The sequence below is a fragment of the Thunnus maccoyii genome, chromosome 23 (genome assembly GCF_910596095.1).
Source record: "Thunnus maccoyii chromosome 23, fThuMac1.1, whole genome shotgun sequence".
Classification (NCBI taxonomy): domain Eukaryota; kingdom Metazoa; phylum Chordata; class Actinopteri; order Scombriformes; family Scombridae; genus Thunnus; species Thunnus maccoyii.
Genome location: NC_056555.1, coordinates 5,223,441 through 5,243,473, shown reverse-complemented (window position 1 = coordinate 5,243,473; position 20,033 = coordinate 5,223,441). Strand labels below are relative to the sequence as shown.

Sequence of the window (20,033 nt, the reverse complement as noted above, 5' to 3'; positions counted from 1 at the left end):
GACAGAAAACAACGCATGTGTGTAATCATTCTGAGCCTCACTGGCCACTCTCCCATAGCTGTATCAATATTAACTTACTATTTCACACCTATTAATGTTCACAATAGCCTGGAAGGGGAGAGATCATAGAATTCTACTTTGAAGTTTTAGCACGTCTGCCTGATATAGCCCTCTATACCTGCTGCTTACCCTGTTGTAATATGCTCTCTCTCATTTAAAACAGTGCTTCCATGTGTTAATTTCCCCCCTTTATTACTGTATATAAAACATCACGGTCATGGGTTTTGAGAAAAATTATATATTACCATAACTATTAAAAAGATTGAATAGTAGAATACATAAACTACATAAATACTACAATAATAATGTGTTTTACAATCTGTCTTGTTATTAGAGTGGAAAATAGTTTTAATGTACTGCTAAAAGTATGTGACTGGAAAAATGAGATGTGTTTGCTCACAAATACATGAAATGAATGTAGTACTCATTGGCTTTAGCAGAAGAATAATTGGTAAACCCCAAAAGAACATGTTCATAAAGAAAGGAAAACGTCATGTATTGAAACTAGAAATATTTATTTTAGTCTAAATACAAAATGTGCAATACATTTGACTCACTACTGTATATCTGAACAGGCTGTATATACTGTATATTACCACCTACTATATGTATATAAAGTAATGTCTTTTTACCATTTAATATTTATCTCAGCACTCTTCACTTCTTTGCACCATTTGTCTCCTATTTACAGTTCACAGAACTGTTTCACCTGTATATAGTCATTCTTCGTGTATATTTCTGATGACTGTTGTGTTGCTATTCTGTGTAAGTACGTTGAGAGCCACTAAACCAGAGTCAAATTCCTTGTATGTGTAAACACACTTGGCCAATAAAGATGAATCCAATTCTGATATTACAATATTTAATAGGTAAATTACAGATTATCTTCCAGTTCAGCTCAGATTGTCCCAGTAAGTATCGAACAGAGACCAGGTCTTTCTGGAATAAAGAATGAATATTATGGTTATCGGTGCACTATTTTTGTGTTAGTTGTTCCAAATAAAGTACCCACATAAAGTAGTCACATCACACAGCTTTCCCCGCCATCATATCTGATGCTGTATCCTGAAACAGCTGCAGAGTGAGACCTCATATAGTTTTAACTTCCCCCCCAGGCATGGACACAGCGCGCCGGTTGCCCCGCCAACACAACTCTGTAGGCGTGGTAGAGCGATCACGCCCATTGGTACAAGCCGAGGCGCGTAACCGAGCACAGCAACGCTGACTGGCTGGGACGGGATGACGCAGCCGATCATCTAAGCGCTGATTGGCTGAAGTATGCCAGACGCCAGAGAGCGCCAGAAAACAAGCTTGAGCGGGTGAAGCTAGAGTCTCGCCGGGACAGTACAGAGTGTCTGCTATCCGGGTAGGTGCCTTAGAGAACCGGAGCTACAGGCTGAGGAGGGCTGCCCGCTTATTTTAAAAGAGGGAAACTAGCTGCTATGGTGGTCTGAAGAGAACTTGGCGCTGACACAGCTGTATAACCACCGGACACAGGGCCACAGTGGGATATTTAATCCAGAGAAGCGGTAGAGAAAGGTGAGTAACGTTAATGGTGGTTTCCTGCCTGGTATTACAAAGTTATGCTGGTCAGCTGAGCTGCTAATGTTAGCTAACTAGCTAATTAAAACTAAATTAGCTCTACTGGCTGCAGATAAGTCTTAGCTTTATATTTATTGCCTCTCACAGGCTCAACTACAGCTAGATATATAGACTAACTTGTGTGAATTACCCCTTTACTGAGCTAATAACGCGACATCCCATAACGTTACAACCTCCAATTACCGTTATTTATCAAAGTCATGCAATAATACATTCAGCTCTTGATTTGTCACATCAGCTGCAATTCAGGACGTTATGTTAACAACACACTAAACCTTTTTCAAGTGTAATAGGTGGTTAGATTAAGCCACAGCAGCGCAGTTAGCTTGCTAAGGGCTAGTTAGCTGATGTTCTTTGCGCCAAATTCAGCTGACCACTAGTCAGGGTTTTTTAACTTCTCCACTCACCCCGTTAAGGTCCGGGTGGTCCAATTATCTGTTCCGGATTTGATATATACATATTTTCTTTTTTGGGACTGCAGTTTTTCCAGATGGAAGTTGAATGTCTAGCACTGAAAGACCTCACAAGTCCAAGGAAAAGTTTCCCCATGGACCCGGAGGAGGATGGGAGCCAAAGTGAACAAAAGGTGAGATGGACTTTCAGCTGGATCTCAGGTCTGGTCTGTGCAGTGTGGCAGGTTTGATATGATACAATAGAAGGAGAAGCAGGAATCAAACACATCAGAGAGAGAGAGTGAGCTTAGAGTAACGTGTGGTTGAGATAAGGGGAGAAGATGTGGATTAGGCAGGGACAGAGAGTATTTTGGCTTTAAGAAGCTATGAAATTGAGAAATTAGTTTAATGGATTAGAGAAAAAAAGTCAAACAGGGCCATGAAGTGTTTGCAATAAGTGGATTTGGCTGAAAGTACATTATTTCTTATTTAATATCGCCTCAAAATTAATCAGCTCTCTCAGTCACAGCACTGACATTTGACTCCCTTGGGGAAAAGATTTGTCACAAAGATTTGAGTGACAGCTCAGGGTTTAAAATTATGAATTTCACCAGTTTTGCATGTCTTAATAAATGCCATGTCTTCATTTAAAAGATATGCTGGTTTCGTGGCCTGATAATCACTTAACAAATGCAATGTTAACACAGCAGAATCACACAGACTGTACTACACAAGTAATACAACTAACGCAACCTGTCTCCATCACAGGAAAACATATGCACAGGAAGGAGGAGATCCACACCAATGAAGTCTGCTGAATCCGCCGTCCCCAGTTTGCTGATAAACAGGAAAGGTGCCACACCTGACCTGGCCCACATCACCCCCATCAAACACACGGCCTTGGCTGAGCCCTGGACGCCCACATCCAACCTGAAGATGCTGATCAGTGCGGCTAGTCCGGACATGCGGGACAGAGAGATGAAGAAAGTGCTGTTTAGGCCCATAGAGAACGAGAAGGACAAACCCGCAAGTCCAGATACTGTGGCAGAAGATACGGAGGTGGAAGACTCTTGTCAGGTATAAGAAGTGGAGACATTTATTTCTCAGCACCTGCTAAAGAACTAAACTATATTATTAAAAAACAGAAGACTTCTCGAGGTCTCTGAAACCACTACTTGAGCATTTTAAGCTCTCATCTCAGTTCTTGAAGTCTAAAAACATCTAATTTTTTATTTAGTCAACTGGGAGGAAATCAGTCAGAATGCAGTTATCGTTCATTACTTTAATTAGGAAAAAGGGAATTTGTAGTCCATGGAGTAAATGCTTTCCCCCCTCACTTTTACTCACATTAGCAGCTGAACTCCCTTTAGCATATGTAAATTTCTATACATTATTACTATAATGCGAAATGTTTATCATTTATCTTTTTATGCATTTATCCGTCTGTCCAGTTTGAGGCTGTGGAGGAAGAGGATGACGCAGAGAAAAAGCCGAGCAGGAAACAGAAGAGTCTGGGTCTGCTGTGCCAGAAGTTCCTGGCCCTCTACCCGGATTACCCACCGCCACACGACACCATTTGGATCTCACTGGACGAGGTGGCGACCAGTCTGGGTAAGAGCCAGTAGTGGGAGGGGAAACAAGAGAGAGAGTTATTGATGACTGTGCTCACGGGAGGGAGATGATAATGGAAGCAGCTAATGTCCGTTTCATGAGCATTATAAAGTTTTTATGCTATTAGATTAAGGGGAAGTTGCCATGGAGACCTCTTTCATATAAACCCAGTATATTGCTCTGTATTTAATCAGAGGTTAGTGAGCTTCAATTTGGAGCTTCAGTTTAAGAACTTTTAATTTATGTTAATCAAAACATATCTATGATTATCTTTCAAGAACATGGTTAATAATTTCTCCACTCTCATACTCAAATATTCAGGAGTGGAGCGACGGCGCATCTACGACATCGTCAACGTGCTGGAGTCTCTCATGATCGTTGGCCGGATAGCCAAGAACAGCTACACCTGGCACGGTCGTCAGCGGCTGGAGGTCACGCTGGAGGACCTGCAGCGGAGGGGCCGTCAGCAGGGTTACCACCTCCAGATGGAGCTCGCCGCAGAGGCCAGGGAGGCCGGGCCGGGCCGCGAGGACGACGGAGGGGAAGGAGACGCCGGCCATGGTAATGAACGGATATATAAAAACTTGGAATTTAGAGTTCACCTGTTAGAAGTTCCTCCAACATTTAGACTTCCAGGACATTTTTCCCCTCATTTAATCCTCCTAGCACCTCTACAGTCTTTATCACCTGCCTCAAAGCAGCCAATGGTAAAGCAGCTGAGGTTTATTGTTGCAGTTTGATAAGAGCAGCAGTTAAATGCTGCATATGTAAAATACAAGTGTAGGTTTCATCACAAGAGCAGCTGCCATCAAATTAACACTACAGCTAAATGATCATTCCCCCTCAGACTTAAACCTGCCGGAATGAATACAAGCCTGGTTTCCATAGTGATCCTACCTCCTCATGCACACACTTAAAGCTTTTCATGAAGAGGGTGTGTGTGTGTTGACTTGGTGGTGTGGTCGGATGATAATAGCATTCATGACAAAGAAGTAACTTACAAAGTGAAAGGCTGGTGACAGGCTTTGATGTTTATTAACTCTTTGTGTGCTGGTATTGTTGTGGTCAGTTGAGTGTGATGGCCTCAGGGAATATTACGACACATTTAATATCACTGCAGGGCAACAAACAACTACAACAGAAAAGGTGTTACTCTGGTATCAGCTACTCATTTAAGTGTTTATAATGTTATGTTTTATGATCATTAACAAGAGGAAAAACATTTCACTTCAGCCCACTAGATGAACACCAAGATGTTGATACTGGTACTACAAATGCAGTATTTTTGATGTCTAGCAGATTCCTGTGATTGTATTAATCTGACATACTGCCTTTGTACCTTGTTGTACCTTTGTTGTTGCTGTTTGCAGCTGCAGGAAACAGAAAAGACAAGTCTCTGCGTATCATGAGCCAGAAGTTTGTCATGCTGTTCCTGGTGTCCAAAACTCAGACTGTTACTCTGGACACAGCAGCAAAGATCCTCATCGAGGAGAGTCAGGACTCATCAAGTCACAGCAAGTACAAAAGTAAGAAATCCAACAGAAACACAAACGTCTGATGTGGTATCACTATCAGTTTGACTTTCTGTTGTTAGTCCAAGAAGATATTCAAAGCTCATGTGCAGAATAATGTTAAAACGTACACTTCCTTGTTTATATACACGTGTGTCTTATGATACAAATCTCAGCTCTGATGTGTCATCAAAACTAAACATCATCTGTATCTTCAGCCAAGGTGCGGCGTCTGTACGATATTGCCAACGTGCTGACCAGCCTGGGCCTCATAAAGAAGGTCCACGTCAGAGAGGAGAGAGGCAGGAAGCCCGCCTTCAAGTGGCTCGGTCCGGTCGAATTCAACAACTCCGGTGAGAATTTAAGAAACACTGTCATTCATAATCATCTTAACCTTAAAGAATTCATGAAATGGTTAAGACGCTCCCTAAACCACCTCAAAGACCCTTGCATTTAATTAATCCCTTAACCCTTGCTATCATCATCTGTAGGAAATACTGTGAACGTAGCGGTCATCGCTCCGCCTGAAGCCACGCAGCCGATAGCAGGCCAGGACCTCAGGAAAGCCAAGATGGCACGCCACGCCTCTTTTAACATCACACCAACTTCTATGGCCGTCCAACGGCAGATCAACTCAGCCCCCAGCAGCCCACGAAGGGAACTGACCGGTAAGAGACGTCTTATAGCGTCTTTAGTAAATCACACAAGACAAGTATGCAACATCTTTGTAAGAAAAGTTTATCACGGTAAAACATTTTCCTCTTCTGGTCTGATAAACTGTTTTCTCTCCTCACATCACAGGTCTGCCAAATCAGCCTGTGGATTATTCCAGAAAGACTACAAGCAACAGTGCAGTGTGTCGACTGCAGTTTGGAAACAGCACAGAGTGAGTATACACACACACACACACACACACACACACACACAGAAACACACTCATTCTCTTATTTGGGCAGATCAATCTAAACTAATTGACTGCACACAACAGCTCTTTATGAACAAATATAATTGAGAGATGGTTCTTTTTCTGCATTTAGACTATTTCAGCCAAATGGACCGACTCACTTTCCATACATTAGGCATTAAAACTAGAGATGATATGCCAGGCCCCCTCTCCTCACCAAAGGGCTTTTTAATCTCAGTCTCTCATACATAATATTTCACGCTCGCTGCCAGTGCTTGCATTGGCTGCTCTGTCTTGCTCCAGGCTACATGTAACAAGAGCCGGTTGCTGCGGATTTGACTTGTTTTTTTGTCTCTTATAGATGTATGCATTGGCTCCACACACTCAGTACACAGTAGTTTCATGTTATTTCTATGGTTTGCTTTCTTGTGTCCAAACCACAGCTGTCTCAAGGCTGCGGCTGTTAAGTGTTTTTGGAGGGAGCAAGATAAGACAGGGAAGTATGTGTGGCTGTTCAACAGGGATAATTTACATGTGACGCTGGGTAAAAGTGCACCAGGGGCACCAGTAGCCCACAGGATAGGAGTCGGTTAACTATCTGCATATAAGCAAGGAGGGACATTGAGAGGCAATATAAGTAGCAGGGCTCTAGTGTCAGGGTTGTCCAAATGCTCAAGGAGGGGAAGTGATCATAGCTGTGGTTGGAGAAGCGAGTTTGAGCAGAACGTAGCAGTTCAAATCCCCAAACTCAAGATTAGTAAAAGAATAGGTTGATACTTTGGGAAATATGCATGTTCACAATCTTACCGACAGATGAGAAGATTAATATCATTCATGTCTGTCCGTTAAATATGCAGCTACAGCCAGTAGCTGTTTGGCTGGTTAGCTTAGCTTAGCATAAAGTATGGAAACTCCAGGAGGTTATTGCGCCTGGCCAAGAAATAGTCAGACACGTAATCCCTGTAAAACAAAAAAACACTTTAGTTTTTATACAGATTAAACAAACAAGATATATCGTGTTTATTAGTGACCTTTATAGGAGCAAGTAGGTGGATTTTGTTACATTTGGACAGAGCCAGGCTAGCTGTTTCCGGTCTTTATGCTAAGCTAAGCTAACCAGCTTCATAGTCAGTGGATAGCAAGAAAACAAATAAGTCCAAAATGTGATGAAATGACTGTTCCTTTAAGAATAACTTACATTAGATGTCACCTTGTTAGTCCTCCTATCTCTCTGGAGCTCTTTCGTTTTTAATTTGTGTTTTGACCAGGTCAAAGAAAAAAGAAAAGTATGCAAAGCTCACATCACTGCAGCATTGAATGTAAATGAATCTTGACCTTGCTCAGATTGGGAGAAATTTAAGGCAGAACCAGCCGTCAGGCTGTGAATTAAAGCTTTAATGGTAATGAAACTAAACTGAGAAAACTGACTGTCTTGCTGCTTGTTTCTCTGCAGTAACCAGACCAGCCAGCTGCCTCCGTCCTCCACACAGCCCACCCTGCTGGCACCCACCCTCTACCCAGAGCACCTCTTCCAATCTTCCTCTTCTCCCCACTGCCTGGCCTACCTGCCCAGCTTGTCCCAGCCCTCTGTGGTCATGCTGTACAGGGCGCCAGACAAGCCCGACAAGATCCCTGAAGGTCAGAGGTCGCCTTCGTCGGAGTCTGAGGAGGGGAGGAAGAGAAGGAGGGAGGAAAGGGAAGAGGAGGAGACGGTGGCGAAAAAGAAGGGAACTTCTGGGTTAGAAGAATGTGACAAGGTGAGGTGGTGTCAGTGTACCAGTGCATTAAAATGCAAATGAACACTCTACAGAGAAAAATAAATGTGATTAGGGTTTAATATCGTTCATCACCGCTCTCATTTAAGTTAAGTAAAAGACTGACTGGGAACAACATAATTATTTTGGCCCAATCACATAATATGATTGGAAAACTGATGTCATGGTGCTGATTCTGTTTCTACAATCAGAGGATGCTGTTAGTGATTCTGCACAGTGGAGCGTTAAATTGAAAATATGAAATATTACACACTTCCTGAACGAAGATAACTCATTCCTGGTGTAATTAAAGACCTATCTTGTCAGTGATGTATAGGGTATTTGATAATTGGAAAATCCTGTGCAATCAATCAGGCCACACAGTCCCAGTAACCACAAGAAACTCAAGTTAAGTCTAACATTATTGGAAGGGGAGTGTTATTCTACTCATCTGTAAATTATCATCTGTGTTCATGTGAATGTGTTTGTGGAATAGTCTTAAGCAATAAAATGCTTTGTTGCTCGTCATCCAGTCCAGCTCATTTATCCTAAATGTTACGTCTTTGTCTGCTTTCCAGATGAGAGCTGAACCTCACAGGGAGCCAGCAGAGTGTTTACAGACCAGTACCACCAGGACTTCACCCAGTCACCAGACAGGCCTCTCCAGAGAGGCGTTAGATGAGAGTCAAGCTGGCGGCAGCAGCAGCAGCGAACCTGCTCAGCCATCACACTACCTCTATGTACCCAACAATGCAGGTACGGACATCTTTATTTAAAAGAGAAAAATAAGTCTGACCTGTTTACTTTAATCTAATTAAGAAGTAGACAATCAAATGTTAAATATGCCACGGATTATTTGTAGAGACATGTCTTTAATGTTAGGATAACAAAGTTAGAAAGAGTGTGCATGACTCAAGGTTTATCAAATATAAAATCTCCAATCTAAATTAAAAAACATCAAACAGTCTTATCTGCACCCTTTAACATAATCTTCATTTGGAAAATTACGGTTTGAGCACAACAGATTTATTCAGAACGTAGAAGGAGTGGACACTGAAATAGTTTGTCCTTGTGAAATATTATATTATTAAGAATGACACAATATGGAAATTGTAAAATACATCATGAATTACCTTTTGGGGGAAAAAAATCTTGAAATGTTAAATAACAGTACCAAATTCATACACTTTGAATTTTTCAAACTTGAAAATGCAGGAGTAATTTAGATATAATTATGTTTCAATCCCTTATAGGATTATATAACCAAGGCAAACTGCCAATTCTTTGGAGAAAGCACAGTGCACAATGATTTCCAGACCACACAAAACAAATCAATCAGGCTTAAGTAGAGAAATACACTGGCCTGTGTTTGAAGTTTCTATGCGTTGCATTTAAAAGAAAATGCCAATTTAACAACAATAAGACAGTGTTACACACATTGATATATATAAAATATAGATGAAAGTAAACACTCACCTGAATGCATTCAGATAAGAACAAATGAGTCACTTCATGGGAGACAAACAAAGAAGGAGGAGGCGGTTCATTAAGACAGCTGTGTGTAATTCTGACAATGTGCGCTTGATTTCTGTCATCCTGTCTCATCACGGGTCATGTGACTTCTACTTCTTCACAGTCACAATATCTAGTAAAGTGTTCATTTTACTGTAAGTGTAGTTTAGGAATAAAATAAAACACACAACACCTCTGACTGCTTTCTCCTTCTCTGTCTTCTCCAGGTCTGAACAGCCTCAACTTCCTCCTCTCTGCCGGCCAGCCAGCAGCCGGTCTTGCACTTCCCCCCAGCAGCGTTCCCACCCTGGCGCTGCCTTACGTCCTGTTGCCCCATTACCCCCTGGTGGCCAACAATCTGCAACAGCAAGGCTCTGACACCAAACTGAGCTTCAGCCTGCCTACAATGATGCCACCAGCCCACTTCATGGTGGGGGCTGCGCCGTACGGCCTGGCAGCAGAGATCAACAGGTCACCCGTTACAACTCCGTCCACGCCAGAACAGAGCAAGCTGTACGTGTCAGCGGCAGGCACTCCACACTCTCCCTCAAGACCACGACACACCGTCAGCATCGCCACGCCGGAACCACTGGTAAGAATGATATATGACCTTTCTGGTATCAGGCATTTGCAAAATGCCACAACACAGCTTGACATGAGAGAAAGTGCTCCATCTGTTCCGTGGAAGGTTTCTCTATCATCCATCCACTTTTTGGTGTCACAGCAGTTCAAGTTGATTAATCTCCCAAATCATTAAATAGGGATTAATGTTCTTGTCTGCAAAGCCCAACATACAGTAGCTCTGTCAGCATTGCTCGTCTCAAAGAGAGAAGATTTTAGTCAATCTGCTACATGGTAAATTAATGCAGCATTGCAGACAATGGGACGAGTCAAGGCATAAATCAGGGGGTGTCCTCTCTTTCCCCTTTCCTCTCATGCGTGCAATGCAAATTGTTTTTGGTTTGCTTTTATCTGAGTTACAGTAACGTTATCTTGTCCAAAGTGAGCTAACTTTAGCTTTGATTGGCCCAGTGGAAAAAAGTAAATTGTTCATTTTTGACGTCTGTATGTTGATTTTCACATCACAGTGAAATGAAATAGGATGAAACAGGATGCTGTATATATGTGCTCCAACCTGACATCACTCTCTTCCTTCACAGACTCCGCACACTCCAAACGAGACCACAGTGTCTGCTTCTAAGGCTTTCTTCCAGACCCCAGGCACACTGGGAAATGTAGTCAGTGCCGCACCTGTCGCCCGAAAGAGAGGCTCTGCACAGAGGAGACTGGACATCGGCCACCCACCGGCCAGTTAGACATCTGTGGAGATGGGATATGTGGCTAACATGCTGTCGTGGCACAGGCTGGTTAGAATGAGCTCTGATGCAATAACGCTCAGGTGTTAGCCCTAAAACTGACGAATATGGTGCTCTGTTAGTTATTAATTAAGTTTTATAAGTTTTAAATTAAGGGTTTCTTTTCAAAATGCAAGAATATCCATTTTAGCAAGACCATTTGCTAAGACTTCAAATCTTTCCTACAAGATAAAAAAAAAAACAGATGTAAGCAGAGGTCTCATAATTTTGTACAAATGACTGATTTTCCCCAAATGGTGGATATTTCATTTTGAAATGGAACTCTTGTTACTTCTTGTTATGTTAACAGTTCAAATGTGCCTCATGGTTAAATTATGGGACACTAGATTTCATAATGAATGAGTGAAACAGTATTGCCAATATAACAGCGCCCTCCTATGGTGGGAGTTGGCCACTGTGGTATTTCAGCCTTAATTTGCCCTCCCAGACATGATCAAGCTACCTAATTCCCCATCAATGTGTATTATAGCCCAATTGCTATTTATATTTTAGCTAATATATGTTGATTACAGGGACTGTAATGGAACGTTACATTTTTTTTAGCACTAAGTATTTGATGAACTTGCATCTAATTTTTAAAGTGATTGTCTTTAGTTGGCCCCTGCAGGTTTTGTTGCATGATCAAGGTATCATAGGAACTCTGACAGTAGCAGACAATCTTCTTTTAGCTTATTTCAGACTTTACTGTGAGGAGAAAATCACTAAAGCCTTAAAATGTTTACAGCCAACCAACCGTTCAGCAGCACCACAACGGTGTGAATAACTCAAGGACTTCTTGAAGCACAACAGAGGATGGATGTTACTAGTGATGTGTGTGTGTGTGTGTGTGTGCGTGTGTGCGTGTGTGTGCTCACTGAGTATCTGCAACCATAGTGCTTTATGGTTAAACACCAAACCCTTTAGCTCTGTTACTGGTGATATTGGTGAAGGACCATGTGATATGTGATGATGCTCTCAGGTACTTGAATACTTGTGACTTCTGGAGAAATATCAGAGTACTGTAAAGAACGTTTTATCCATTATTTATCCAGAAAAAGAAGACTGAGCTTACCGTTTATGCTGTTGTCTACTTTTTTTTTTTTTTTAATTCACATTCATAAAGTCCGACACATTTAAGATGCCCAGTATGACTACAATCAACTGTTGGCTGGTGCAGTTTGGGGTTAAGTGCCTTGCTTAAAGGCACCTTGCTGAGTGAAGATAACTATTTTTGTCTTTTATTGCCTCAGTACACATTTTTCTCAGGTTGTTCAGGGATTTGATTCCAGACAACCCAACCAAAATATAGGTGCTCTGTACAGACAAGCCACTGGGAATCATTCAGGAGCACTTAGCTATGTCACACCAAAGGGTGCTCAGATAATCCACTCTGACCAGTGGATCTGTAGGCATTAATGTCAGTCGTATGTCAGTCATTATTTTTGTACATTGTATCCATAGTGTCATTTAATACTTTCATATGCAGAATGTTAAAGGCTGCTTTACTGTTTTTAAAATAATGATTATTGCACTGCTAGTTTTAGTAGTTGTGTCTGCTGAGCTGTTCCTTCACTGTAGCTCTGCTCTCTCTGTAGTTATGGGCCAAACTGGTTTTCTTCTATATGACTTTCACAAACTTGAAATAAAATGTATGTATGAACTCTTGTAATGCGTGCTCTTTAATTCGAAGACTGAGTTTTTAAATAGTGTAATTAGCACAATTTAAAACATATAGTTTTATAATTAGGCTAATGTTATTGTTACATTACCTAGGCCAGCAAGGCAAATGTCAACAGATTTATAGATGGCTTCAGTTCACAGATTTACAAATTTACAGATGCCACCAATAATTCTGAATCCAACAGCAGCAGATGGAAGCAAACCATGCTAATGTGGTCAGATGACATATTTGCTGCAGATTGCTCTGTGCCATTGCCATCACTGTGCAGAGGATTCACTGCTCAAATCATACAGTAAATGAAACAATAGAGAGATGGACAATCTGTAAACAAAGGCTTGATTCTGTGCAAAACACAACACATCAAGTGTGATTTCTGGCTTACATCAGGCTGATTTAGTCACTTAAAAACACACCATCTGTCACAGGACATAAACATCTAATCAGAGCTTTTATATCAGCACTAAAAGTGATCTGTGGGACCCTGCAAGGCATTTATGACACTAAACCACAGCAAATGGGACAATTAACTTTAAATTAGATAGATAGTTTAGCCAAGTATTTGTTGTGCCACACCAATGAAAACACACTGGTGTTCCTAAGGCAAAACAGATTTCAAATAACCACCACTAACACTACTACTATAACTACTGAAACTATTATGATATACTATTGCTACAGTATGCTACCTCACTACTGCTGCTGCTCTACTTCTGCTATTACTATACTACTAGTAGTATAAGTATTGCTAGCAGTCTTAGTAAGATTACTATTAACACTACAGCTGTTAAGGCTGCTACTAGCACTTAATATTACTATTACTGATACAACTACCAACTACTACCAACATATTATTACTACTAACCAGTAATTAGACCAACTATGTCTTTAGATTATGTTGAACGGTGCCTGTGCTAAATTAATATTGGATTGGAAAGTGGAGAATATTAAAGGATTAAAAATATATACATATGAATGTTAGGAGCCTTGTACCAAAAACTGATTTACTCAGAGCATGGTTTGCCTTTCACAAACCAGATAGCCTATTTTTACACTCTGAAATGTGGCTGAGGAGCAAAATTGCAGACACTGAAATCAAACTACCATAATTATGTGTTATATAGAGCTGACAGATGCACCAGAGGCAGTGGTGTAGCTACATATGGTTCATCAAATTGGGGCTCTAAACTAATAGTACCTCATGTAGATTCAAAATACTTTAAGTGTCTTTTTGTTAAAGTAATTCTGCATGAGAATAAATATGTCACTATTGGAAATGTATACAGACCCCAGCCACACCTGTTGTTTGAATTCAACCAGTAATTTCATTGACTATAGTAATGAAATTATTATTTTGGGTTACTTCACTCCCACCTCTTAGTCTTTGCTTGACTGGATACTTCTCTCAAATCCAAATAGAATCTTAAAAGCTGTTCTGTCAGATTGCTTCAGTGACCATTCAGTAGTTTACTGTAAATAAGACAGTATAAGAAAATCGACCCAGACATTCATGATTTAATTGCCATTAACTGGGAAAGCTTCCAATTAATACTTATAATAATTAATAATAACAAATTTCTGCCTTTTGCACTCAAAAAGTAGACAATAAAGTATTTTCTATTTCTATATCTGATGTTCAAAATGTCTAAGGTGATTGATAAACACGCTCCCTGGAAACTGTTAAAAGTTAAGGGCAGACATTTACCATGGATCAGTTCAGAAATATATCTCATTTTAGGAAGAGGGATAAAGCATGGACAAATTTCGTCAGACAAAGAAACATGTTGACTGTGAAACATACAGACAATTAAAGAATATCAGCAAGGCTCAAGTCCGAAATGCTAAATCTAATTATTATAAAGAATGAGTGATAATTTCAAAAATCCTAAACAATTCTGGAGCAAAATAAAAAACATATTTCATACATCAGATAAATGTTCTGCTAGTAAGAGTTAAGAGTTGTTGATACAATACTGAATGATCCCTCACTTATTGCATGCGGGTTCAATCAGCATTTTTCCTCTGTTCTAATTTAATTCCTAACCGTTTACACATGACTTCTAATTTCATTTCAGCTTGTCAAAGTTCTTTTTACTTTCATACAATAACTCCTATTGATGCAATGCCATTTGTGATTTGAAAGAAAGCAGCGGTCCTGGACTTGATGGGACTGATACTAAATTCATTAAATTAGCATCTGATATTCTCATTTTTCCATTGGCTGATCTGCAGCTCTGTTTTAAAATACCAGATATTTGGAAATCTGCACATATTACTCTTCTCTACAAGAGTGGTGACACACTTGACCCCAATAATTACAGACTTATTTCAGTTATCTGTTCCATTGCCAAAGTATTTGAAAAGAATATTTATAATCAATATTCACAGTACCTTAATAATAATAATAATAATAATAATAATAATATTCTTTCTCAATATCAATTTGGTTTCAGATCTAACTACTAACAACAACTAACAACAGCTCTATTAAAATTCACTGACAATGTTTTCTCTACATCTGATCATCTCACAGGAGCAATATTTATTAATCTCACCAAAGCTTTTGATCTGGTGGATCACTGGTGAGTATCTTCTTTTGGACAAGCTTTATGCTATTGGTCTTTCCCAATATGCATTGCTATGGTTTAATTTGTATCTTCACAACAGAAAGCAATGTGTTGTTTTGAGAGGGTGTAAATTAGATTTGCTTACTCAGCAGAGAGGTGTGCCTCAAGGTTCTACTTTAGGACCACTTCTTTCCTCTATTTTTATTAATGATCTCCCACTCTTTTTTTCTAATTGTTGTGTACAATTGTAAAATACTTTATATACACACACATCAAAAGCTTCTATATCACAAATTCAAAAGGCCCTGCAATCTGATTTTAATATTCTACAGACTTGGTTGTCAGCTAACAAATTACTGCTCAATAAAACAAAAACCTCTTCAGTGCTTCTTGGTGTGAGACAAAACCTCAACTCCAAATCCATCTCTTTGGTTTTAACTTGTAATTGTCATAAGGAGTAGCAGGAATGGACCCAAATGCAGGGTTGAAGAAAACCATCTTTATTCTTGAGACTGGACAGGCAAAAATAGAAGCTGAGCAGAATGGACTACAAAACACAACTAAACAGGCTGAACAGAGAGAGGCAAACTCAACAGAACAAAACAGAGACTACCTCCCAAACCAAGGCTTAAATACTAACTGAACTAATAAGGGAATGGGGAACAGGTGACTAGACACATGGGCAAGCTGGGAGTGATTGGCTGGGAAAGACACCGGGAGCAAGGCAGGGCTGATGAAGGATAATGCCGGGCAGGTGTGAAGGGAGAGCAGACTGGGGTAGAACACTGAGACAAGGGCAGTGCTAACGAGGGTGAATGCAGGGCAGGTGTGAGGAGGAATACATGAACACAGGAGGAGAAAACACAGGGAAACCAGAAAACCAAAAACACAATAAGCACAGTCTGACCAATAAAGGCAACCCAAATTACAGAAAATCCCTCAAAAAGTCCAACTCAAAACAGAAAAGGTCTGAGGGCATCTGATGGATGATGACAACCTAGAAATTCAAAGAGACTCACAAGAGTCTCCAGAGTCAATGACAGAACCATGACAGTAATGATGGTTAATCTCTTCAGAAAGTATATAAAATAGATATCTAGCTGTGTGGATTGACTCTGAATTTACCTTTAATCTGCATGTTGATCATGTCATGAAAAAGGTACATTTTGGTGTTGGTGTTCTGTATCATTCCAGAGTCAGACATTGTTTTACATTTAATGTTAGAAAGAGACTTGTTTCACAACTTATACTGCCAATAATGGACTACGCTGACATTGTTTACCAGAATGCTTCTAGAACTGATCTTCGTCCCCTCATTGTTATATGTAATGGACTGTGCAGATTTATACTAGGTTGTTTTTTTTACACACCATTGCACAATGTTAGACACACTCAGATGGCTCCCTTGAAATATAAGACGTCAATTTCACTGATATCAATTTAGTATTAAATGCTTTAACTTTAACTATCTTTATTGTCTAAAAAAAGTTTTTGTTCTTTACATGTCACATTATTCACTAAGATGTTCTGGTCAGATCACGGTCAGATTATGGTCCCCTTTGTATCTAAGGAAGTTGGTAAAAAAAGGATATCCGTTCTGTCTTCATTTGGCTTATTTAAAAATGTTTTGTTTTCTCATCTTAAAACAAATTGCCTATGTTTTCAGTCAGGCCATCACTGTTCCTTTATTTATAGATTGATCATTTTTCTTTTGGTCGTGTCTAGTCTAAGGTTGTAACTCAACTTTTTTTTTTTTTTTTTTTTACCATTTTCTGACATTTTATGGATCAAACAACTAATTGATTAATCAAGAAAATAATTGACAGATTAATTGACAATGAAAGTAATTGTTAGTTGCAGCCCTAGGCAATAGGGTTAGTTTAACTTAGCATAAAGGCTCAATGGAGGAGGGAAACAGCTAGCCTAGCTTTGTCCAAATGTAAAAGAATATGTAATTTTAAAAAAAACGGACGGGTTATGTGCTAACTATTTCTTAGCTGGACACAGACCTCTCAAAATGTCAAAATATTCCTTTAAATGCTGTTAAAACAGATGGGTGAAGAGGTCGAAACTCCAGCAGCACTTATAAAGAACAACCTTATTGTTCGGCCTGTGCATTTCGTTTCTTCTAAAAGATATTCCCACATTCTCTGAATCAATAGTGTCTTAATTCATGCTGCTTGCCTAGCCCTATACCTCAGTGAGCTCGTTGAAATTTACATGTGTCAGGCCTTTAGATGATATCTGACTGCCAATAGTGTGTAAGTTTACTACTGAAAACATATGTGGTCATAAAATTCTGAATGTTGTCAGCAGATGTTTCCTTAGTACCCGGAAGGATTTAGAAGATGGTTCATTCCATTCAAGAGGCTCGAGTGACCATTGTCTCCCAAGACAGTGAATGAGTGATGATTTATTGGAGCAGTAGTGGATGTAAGCAGGAAACATCCGAAGGTTTTACAGAATTGATCATGTCTTTCACAGTGTTTGAGTAAAGAGAACATTCTAATGTCATGTATATTTAATGTGATGAATTATTGATGAAGAGCACTATATGGTTTGATTATATCCAAGGAATAATCAGAAAAGAGTGTGAATGGGGAATGAGTCATTGTATTCACACCCAGGTAGATATTTAAGCTATTTTCAGTGTATTCAAGTAAACTTTAGGGTGAGAATCAAGTTGAAGCCAAAAATCAAATCAAGTTTATAAGTTGAAGAGCAAGTAAAAGGTTGCACCTTCAAAAATCTATCAACATGTTTCTTAATGATGATAAATTATTCTGTTTTTCATTTATTTTGTGTTTTAAAATGCTTGCTTGGAGTAGTGTAACGTAACTAAAATACAGATCATTACATCTAAAAAAACATGCAGTTTTGTGTACCTATTATCCTTTAAATGTACTATTATCCATCCCATTAGCATTTTATAAGAGCAAGCATCTCTGTTTTCCCTCTAAATGCTCAAAATCTCATTTCCAGTGAAAAACATGTTTATTTGCATTCGTTCAGCAGTGATTCTACTTTGGGAATCCTCACCTCAAGCCTTTCTGGCCTAATAAAGGCCAGAGGACCCAGAGCTCTACCTGCTGCAATCTGTTTTTCATTAATCCTGCTTAGTTTCTGCTCCCAGAAATTCTTCCTGGATGACACCATTAGGTCTATTAAACCCAGGTGTGTTGCCAGATTTGTAAATGAAACTGCTTCATTTCAGGTCAACTGGGTTCAAGTCAGGACTATGCCCAAGCCACTATAAAACTTTCTTTTTTCATCAACGCTGTTGATCAGCAATTGGTTGGTTGGCTGTCGGCTTGTTGGTCATCCACCATTTCAGTCTAGACTGAATTATCTTAATAACTTTTGGAGGATTGCCATTAAATGTTTACAGACATTCATGATCCCCAGAAGATTAATCCTAAAGACTTTGGTGATCTCCTGACTTTTCCTCTAGCATAACCAGGAGGTTGACATCTTTGTTTTTTAGTGGAATGTCTCAACAACTGTTAAATGGATTACCATGAACTTTGGTACATATATTCATGGTGCCCATGATGACTTTGGATATCTTCTGACTTTTTATCTAGTGCCACCACTAGATAAAGATCTAATACTTTGGTTTATGACCAAATACCCACAAAATTCACAACATTCATATCATCTGCAGCTGTGTTTAGTGCTAATTAGCAAGTGTTAGCATGCTATCATGCTAAACTAAGATGGTGAACATGGTAAATATGATACCTGCTAAACATCAACATGTTAGCATTGTCATTGTGAGTGTGTTAGCATGCTGACATTAGCATTTAGCTCTAAGCACCACTCTGTCTAAGCCCTGTCTCTTTAAAGTTGTGGAGTCATGAACATTGACTTTAGCAGATGGCTGAGAGGCCTTTCTGGACTCTTCTGAGACTTGTGTGAGTTGTCATAGCGCCCCTGGAGAAATTCTGGAAGCTGGCCACCCCTGGAAAGACCTGCCAGCTCTCCAAGATTTCTCATTTTGCAGATAACAGCTCTCACTTTGATTCAGCACATATACAACTACTTTTTTTCTCATTTCATCTGGAAGTTTCTTTGATCGAGGCATAGCTGGGTTGTAAGACCTGTGTGGTGACTGCTTCACTCTGGTCATAAGGTTTAATATGAGGGAGGTTTGCATGCACAGCAGAGCACAGCTGTGTTCAATCACCTGAATGTAATAATCAATCAAATTAAGCTGATTGGTTGATGGAATAACTAAAGGGGCGAATACTTGTTCAAATGAGCACTGTGGATCTTGGATAACTGTGTTAATCAAATAAATGAAATAGTAATTTAAAAATGTGTAATGTACTGTATGTCACATTTTTCAATGTATCCAATACTATTCATTGTGACAAATATGCAATAATAGAGGAAACATGCTTTTCACTGCACTGTAGTTGTGTATCTAGTATATACAGTATTTTTCAGCTATTGTAATAATGGTCTGACCTTTATACATAATAACTGGCCATATCATTATCCTTTTTTTATAGTACAATGCTGAAACCAACTCAGTCTTCAGTCTGAATAAGCTATGCCAAAGATTATTGATTATACCATTTAGCTAATTTAATATTCCTCTGTCAAGTGCTCAATTGTTAGCATACAGTAAATAGCATAATTGGAAAATAATGAAGCCGAGGTTTGTTGGCGACAGTCAAAGCACAGTCTGTTTCTCCTCTGCAATCCACTCACTGCAAATAATACACTAACAGTAGGAGACTTGACATTGGTTTACAGCAAAACTAGATTTACTGCACGTCTGTGTACATTTAAGTCTTTAATTAGGCATAATTCAAGCCTACACTCCTTAATCTTAATTAAATTGAATTAATAATGCCAGTCTGCTCCCAGTGCTGCCATGAAGTTTCACTGTGGTGAGACTTGATCTGATACGAGAAAAGTCATGAAACTAAAGGTCATACAGGTTTCATACCTAGCAGAGTATATGTAATCTGTGTCCTGTTTAACTGTGCTGAATCCATGCTTGCTTATTCAGTGACCCTGTAACAGTTAAAGCTTTTAAAATGTAAAATATAGCTTCTTTCATTCACCTATAATAATAC

General features: G+C 39.5%; 2 protein-coding genes across 3 annotated transcripts in view; one reads left to right on the top strand and one right to left on the bottom strand.

Annotated features, from left to right (window-relative positions):
• Positions 1–7,731, bottom strand: part of LOC121890385 (fish-egg lectin-like) — a 33,355-nt gene extending 25,624 nt beyond the window's left edge. For both annotated transcript variants that reach the window (XM_042402568.1, XM_042402570.1), the window contains exon 1: positions 7,646–7,731. In XM_042402568.1, coding sequence (XP_042258502.1) covers positions 7,646–7,677 — 32 coding nt within the window. In that variant the 5' untranslated portion in view covers positions 7,678–7,731. The remainder of the gene's footprint in view (positions 1–7,645) is intronic.
• e2f7 (E2F transcription factor 7) lies at positions 1,343–12,365 on the top strand. The gene is made up of 13 exons (XM_042402567.1): positions 1,343–1,599; positions 2,144–2,248; positions 2,823–3,131; positions 3,506–3,665; positions 3,987–4,226; positions 5,036–5,191; positions 5,395–5,529; positions 5,668–5,844; positions 5,978–6,062; positions 7,534–7,837; positions 8,413–8,590; positions 9,574–9,938; positions 10,507–12,365. Exons 2-13 carry the CDS (start codon positions 2,153–2,155, stop codon positions 10,660–10,662), a joined length of 2,361 nt encoding a protein of 786 aa, XP_042258501.1. The 5' UTR covers positions 1,343–1,599; positions 2,144–2,152; the 3' UTR covers positions 10,663–12,365.
• Positions 12,366–20,033: the final 7,668 nt, after the last annotated feature.

Excerpts from the sequence above, each read along its gene's own strand:
- e2f7 (XM_042402567.1), top strand. The coding sequence starts at position 2,153 with ATGGAAGTTGAATGTCTAGCACTGAAAGACCTCACAAGTCCAAGGAAA. Across the intron at positions 5,192-5,394 it reads AAGTCACAGCAAGTACAAAA|CCAAGGTGCGGCGTCTGTAC; the intron begins GTAAGAAATCCA and ends CTGTATCTTCAG. Across the intron at positions 6,063-7,533 it reads CAGTTTGGAAACAGCACAGA|TAACCAGACCAGCCAGCTGC; the intron begins GTGAGTATACAC and ends GTTTCTCTGCAG.